The sequence below is a fragment of the Morone saxatilis genome, unplaced genomic scaffold (genome assembly GCF_004916995.1).
Source record: "Morone saxatilis isolate NCDOM2014 unplaced genomic scaffold, NCSU_SB_2.0 Contig22, whole genome shotgun sequence".
In the NCBI taxonomy this organism is placed as follows: Eukaryota; Metazoa; Chordata; class Actinopteri; family Moronidae; genus Morone; species Morone saxatilis.
Genome location: NW_023339785.1, coordinates 20,262,638 through 20,269,288, shown reverse-complemented (window position 1 = coordinate 20,269,288; position 6,651 = coordinate 20,262,638). Strand labels below are relative to the sequence as shown.

Here is a 6,651-nt window from a genome sequence, read left to right as displayed (position 1 = left end):
ACACACACACACACCCACACACACAACACACACACACACACACACACACACACACACACACACACACACCATTTGTTGCTTACTTTACCCCACACCTTTTGTTGCTGTTCTTCTACCCCATGGAAGGAGCAGAAATTGGGGTGGGGGTGGGGACGATCAAGGAAAAGACAAACGGTGCCACGGAGTCAGAGTGGAGACCGGGGGTGGACAAGAGAAAGACTGCTGGAAGATTCAGTGGAATGTCCACTCCCTATGCATCTTCTTCTCATCTCAAACTGTGTCTTCCACGTTTGACCGTTAATCAGGCCAGATAAGCCGGGTCTTTAAAGGCCGAGCAGATTTACACCGCTCTGCTGGCCGACTGGACCACATTCCCAGCAGAGACGGTGGGATAACACACTCACATCTTCTATGCAGGGATAAGCTGGCCTAAACGGGCCTCAACACACACACACACACAGACACTATACTGTACAGGAAAGGCAGGAAAAGTGTGTGGTGCAGGTGTTCGCTGCCCCTCTTATGCTCTCCCAAAAAAACATACATATAACACCCATATAGCAACCTCGCATGGCCATTATCTAAATGATAAATGAAGTGTGTCATGGTGTATGCGCAGGCTGCAGAGGAATAAATAAAGCAAGCTCTTCCGGCTACAAAGGACAACAACATTAACATAATACCAAGACAAATACAACATCCGATTACTGCTGACGCGAGAACGTTACAGTATATGAGCCTAATGATGATCTACCATCAGGCTGGATCCTGCATGTCACGCCACCTTTGTGAAGGATTTACAATGGGCTCTAGTTACGAGTACACAGTCTGAAACACTATGGAGCGAGTTAAGTATTCTTAACACTTGCATAATACACACATCAGCAAGAATGTTGTTATACGACAGAGAGTGTTATATGAAAGCAAATTCAACCTAAAGTAAAGTTGATGTTTTGTCTTTGATGTTGGATCATACTGTAGTCAAGCATGCCCACGCACATGTCACTAATGGAGTTAGTTAAAATATTTATGATGTAATCAGGAGACAATATGTGGAGCAGCCCCGCGAACAGCCGGCTAGGAAAACTTTTAGCAGACGCAGAAAGTGCCCAAGGTGTCTAAAGACATGTGGGTGTAATAAAGCTCAAAGAAATATTTCTTAAAGTCCACATGATATGTTGCCACAGGAGCGGCCCCCAAAAATTGTCGCTTGATAACATCACAAGCTTCATACTTCCCTGCATTCTGGCTTTGAGGGCGAGTTCACAAATATCGATTGAACTTCTACAGATCAAAAGAAAAACATATGTGAGATTTAATTAAGCGTGGATTTTTCCTTCAGAGGGAGATGATATAAAGACGCTATTTTTTTACTGTAAGAATATATCTTGGGTTTGTTTTCTTAACATGGAGGAGATTTAACTTCATATCTTCTGAAAAATTTCTAATTAAATACATTTTTCATCCACATACAGATAAAAATGATAAATGTGTAAATGGATGCACATTAAAGAAAGGTTAATTAAGTCCTAGTAGATGTGACAGTGTTCTATATTATACGTTCTCTTCATTCATTTCTTTTGGCCTGCAGAGCCTCTTTCGAACTTCTATCTGTGCCAGGAGTTCTTTGGCATGAGGCAGCTTGTTGCATGTTAGTTTAGACATTGCATCTCTAATGTCACGATCATCTCTGATCATTTCATTGATTCAGTGAGGAATCAATTACAGATGTGGCAGAGCTCCCAACTGACAGTATCCTGAGACCAGATCAACCACAACACATGTTATGATTTTAGAAAACTGCTCAAGTCATTCCAGGAAATGCAGGAAATGACTAACTAAAGTAAAAATGAGATAAGGCTTAGGTAATGTCTAGAATAACACTGTCTTTTGCATTATGAACTGAGCCACAGCATGTTAGCTTCTGTAGCTACTGAGATAACAAGATAAAGAAACAACTTTTGCTTTGTACCACCAACTCATGACTTCAGTGATAAGGCTGGCATTATTATAATTTTTTTATGGTCAACAAATCATATTAAAAGACCAAAACCAACAACACATCAATTAGTCTGTGTCTGAATAGTTTGTGAATTCCTTGTATCTGTGACAACTCCAAGCCCATTTGTTCCTTCTGAAGACCTAAATCTTTAAAAACAGCTTACGATTTTAAAGTTTCATGTTTAAAACAGATACTGTAAGTAATTTATTGCTGGCAACAGTAGTTTATTTTTACCATACTAAAATGTCAAAGCCACAAAGGATTTTCTGTGTGAATCCACAATTAATTTTAAAAAATTTAAAAACATGACATATACTGGAACTAAATGATTGATAACACAGCATTTAAATTATTTAAAAGTATAAATGAGATGACACATTTCCATAACAGTATCCTCTAGAACCAACAGGTATAAAATTATAAAAGTGATTCTTTTTAACCATTATAATAGGACTGAATCACCAGTAAGTGATGCATTTTTTCTGGGGACTATTTTCAGTTACAGATTTATATACATTTGGTGCTTTTCATGGGATTTGTTGACAATTAGAAAAATATAAAATGTCACCAGCTTTATCCTACTGTAAAATATGTAAGAGGATTTCACTGAATAACAAAATCATGGCACGTAATTAATGGCAGCTCTTGTGACCATAAACTGGGGTTGTGATGAACAAATTATTCTACAGATTATATGCATTATTTTACAATGTTCTAAGGCGGGTTTGCACTTCATTTAACAACAGGATACTTCTTTCCTTGGTGGCCTGAAGATCCACTATGTTTGAGTACTCTCGAGTCTATCGTTGAACTTATACTTGTGTCACTTTCTGACAGTTTCTTTTGTTCTGTATTGTAACTTAGAGCAGCAAAATATCAATGAAGTTTCTTGAAGGAAGCAGAGGAATCTACAGACCCATCAGGGAATGTGAGAGAGTTTTTGTTTTTACTGGAGTTGTACTTTCAACATTTTCAGATGTATTTAAAAGAAGTAAAAGTAACATCTTATTTCCTTCAAAGGTGCTGTTTGATACACCCACATATGATCACGCTCTGCAGCTCTGCTGGCATATAAACAGTTACAAGTCACAGGTAAGACTTTATATCTTTCCACGCTCATACCAATATAAAATTCCAGATACATTCTAATAGACTCTGTCTTTTCATGCTTAAAGATGACTTATCTATATCTATGTTTTTTAGATTGCACTGTTGATGCAACTCCTAAGGCTTCAGCAGAAAAACCAGATCCAATCTCAGGTGACTGCTGAAGACATGATTCCTTTTCCTTCCTTTTGGAAGAGAGCAAAAACTACGCTGAGAGAATGGTGAATTACTGAGACACATACATCATGCTCATGTCACACTAATATTACCCTAATAGAGTAGGGAGTAATAGTAAAGATAAAGCTTCTGTTTAGTTTCTGTTTTAAGCCCCTGGGAGTTTAAACTGGACGATGCTGATGAGGAGGACACCAAGCCTCTTCTAATGCTGGTCTATAGACTACAATCCTACAAATAAAATAGATTGATCAAGTGTTACACTGTGCTGATTTTATCCTCTAAATGTGTCAAAACTACATTTCATATCTAAATTCATGTTTCACGTGTGGGCAGTGAATGCCAGAAATAAAATGAGGGATGTTGAATTTGAAGCCAAGATGCTCCTCAGAGGCCTTGCCTCTTAATTTTCACTGAGTCACATGTGACACACATTTATTAACAGTTAAAGTACAGTGGTTTTAATTTATCTGTGATATTCTGAAGGGTTTTGAAAATTAATTTTAATGACTGTAACCAAGAAGAACAAATGTAAAGACTGAAATAGAATTACCTCAAATTAGTATTTCAGTAAACCAGTACTCAGTATATGTCAGTAAAAGATTGTAGATTGTCGATTGTAGGCGTCCTCCCTGAACGCCAGCTGCCACTATGCCAAAAGTAAGGCACGTCACTTTCAGTTGTTGCTGTGGAACTGCTGCAGGGGCCATTAAAATGCAGTTTTACTAGGAATCTCCCAAGTGTGTTTGTGTGTAACTGAGTGTGAAGCAGAGATTATTACTCAGATTGTTCAGTCAGGCTTCTCTGGTTAAACGAAGGTTAAAAAGCTAAATATCAACAATTAATCATCTTTTAAGACAAACTTACAGGTGATGAAGTAGTCAACGTTCTTCTTGAACTCCAGGCCCATGTAGTTGGGGCTGAACTCCTGGAATTTGATGGTGAACTTGATGTCCTTCTCCGGCTTGTTACAGTTGACCAGGACATTAGGATCGAGGACTGTACTGCAGCTCTCTGCCTGCTCCCTCTTCACTAGGTACAGCTTGTAGAACTCATAATCTCTGCCTTGGTCCGCTTTAGGACAGATGATGTCCAGTTTGTCTCCGATGTCTGGGTAGATCACCAGGCCCTTTCCAGTCAGAAACCTGAGGGATGACAAAAAAAAGAAGACAAGTTGTTACTAACACATAATAAAGGAAGTCTGAAAAAGCAGCCACATAATTCAACAACAGTTTATACAGTCTTAATACTTTGAGCTATAGGAGTTATGGGTTTAGATTTGTCTGGCATAGGCTTTTAGGCAGAGCGTAGTTAATTTGGCCACATAAAAACACTACATGTAGCAGCTTGACATTGTTCAGTGTTAGTCGACAGAGCGTTTCACACAAATCCTCTAAGGTTTTTTCTCATACTTGGATCCAAATCAAAGCATACCAAAAGTTTACAAGGAGGGAAACAAGATGGCCAAACACAAAATGGCTGCCACAGATATGGCTACAGATAGGATTACATCCAAAGAATGCCCCCAGATTATTTTTTCATATTTTTGGAGTTTCATGTAAAACCTGTGCTTCAGCTTAACATCTACGCTGTTTTCTACCTCAGAGGTCAGAGTTTCTGGTAGAAAACAGTGCGTAGGGGTCAGGCAGGAGGTTAAGGCCTCCTGGTTCATCTTCCCTCTGCCATGATCATCTACTGGAGGATTAAGATAATCCATCTGGCCTTACTGTACCTCTCCACCTCGCTCTTTGCTGCCAACTCAATCAGATCAGCGCTTGTTCTCTTTTATTCAGTAAAGGTGGGGAACAGGAGGAGACCTACTGTGTGTGTGTAAGTGTGTGTGAAGAGAGGGGGTGGAGGTACACTGAGTACTTGCAGTGTGTTTGGGCAGTGGTGTGTATGTTTATGCACGTCTGCATGTGTGTGTATGTGTGCGAGTCGGTCAGCAAAATGGGCTGAGGTTGCGGTCTGATGGGGGGGGGGGGCAGACGGGCTGAATCATTGTTCTGGACTTGTTTGAGGCTTAAAATGTCAACATGGTTCAGCTCTGCTGTCCCAGTTAGCCAAGCATTAACCCAGACAGCCGGACTGACCACGGGTGTGTTTATGTATGTGTGTGTATGTGTGTGTGTGTGTTATGGTCGCAGACAGCGAGCACAGCAGCGGGGCTATCTGCTAGATCTGCCCATGCCAGCGGATTTAAGCAGGATTTAGCAGCGCGCAATGCATTTGTTGTTCTTTCTGATCCCTCACGTTTTAACAAGACATCAGGGGCTGGGCCCCTCTCTGTCGCTCTCTGTCTCTCCATTCTTTTTCTCTCAGAGTGTAATCTCACCTTATCTACAGCCCCTCATTTCATCATCACACACATCATTTCACCACTAAATAACTGACTCCTCAGACAGGCCCAGGGAAGGGAGGACTGTGATGCCTCCTGAAAGAGACTGATAGGGGAGTGCGTGAGTGTAGGGGGAGCTTATGATCGCCATCCTTCCGCCTATGATGTTAAACACTGGCGAACAGCCAGCCATTGTAGGAAACGATCATTTCAAAAGTCCCATTTTCTGAAGAAATACCCCCCATGAAAATGAACATGATTGGATTAAGGCCTTTTCAATATTCATGGCCATTCTTCTTAGACAGGGACATTACCAAATAAATGACTTAATTCACAAAAGAGATAAATGCAACATGAAATTGGCAAAACGGTCAGAATCCTGTATATCAAGCCCCCCCTTTTTTGGCGGAATATGATGTCATCAAAGCATGTGCGGATGGGACCTCTGGTATAAGCTTTGGGAGCGGGTGAGACGTTATTTCCACGCTATTGTCTGATGCCCATGGGGGTGAGGAGGGGGCTGGGGGTGAGAGGAGGGGTTGCGCTAATTCAAGGGCTGATAAGAGGGAGAGCGCGGGGTATCCTTTGTCCTACCTCTCTCAACAATTTGCTGGTTTTCACCAGCAACATTCATCTGCATGTGCTCATATGTGTACGTGTGTGTGTCTGTTTAAGTGTACATACATTTTCATGCGTGTGTGTGTGTGTGTGCATGCATCATGCCAGGGTACATGTGCGTGTGTCGATGAAGACACAGACACAATCAGTCCCTAATTGGATCTACAAGATGCATCAGTGAGGCATAAACAAGTTTCCATGGCAACATTAGGCTTTGTTGCTGACCACCCCCTCTCCTCCCCACCTTCTCTCTATTTCTCTCACAATCCCCCCAATCTCAGCCCCCTCTATTTCTACTCCCCAATCTCATTCCCTCTAGCTTTATCCTTCCCTCTCATTCACCTCCTCAACATTTCCCTCATTCTGTTTTCTCTCACCCCCCTCTCCATCCTATCCCCTCCACCCCCCCCCC

At 41.2% G+C, this 6,651-nt stretch overlaps 1 protein-coding gene across 1 annotated transcript in view; it reads right to left on the bottom strand.

Annotated features, from left to right (window-relative positions):
* Positions 1 to 6,651, bottom strand: part of efnb1 (ephrin-B1) — a 57,056-nt gene that overhangs the window by 28,260 nt on the left and 22,145 nt on the right. Inside the window, exon 2 of the mRNA XM_035669722.1 lies at positions 4,151 to 4,428. Coding sequence (XP_035525615.1) covers positions 4,151 to 4,428 — 278 coding nt within the window. The remainder of the gene's footprint in view (positions 1 to 4,150; positions 4,429 to 6,651) is intronic.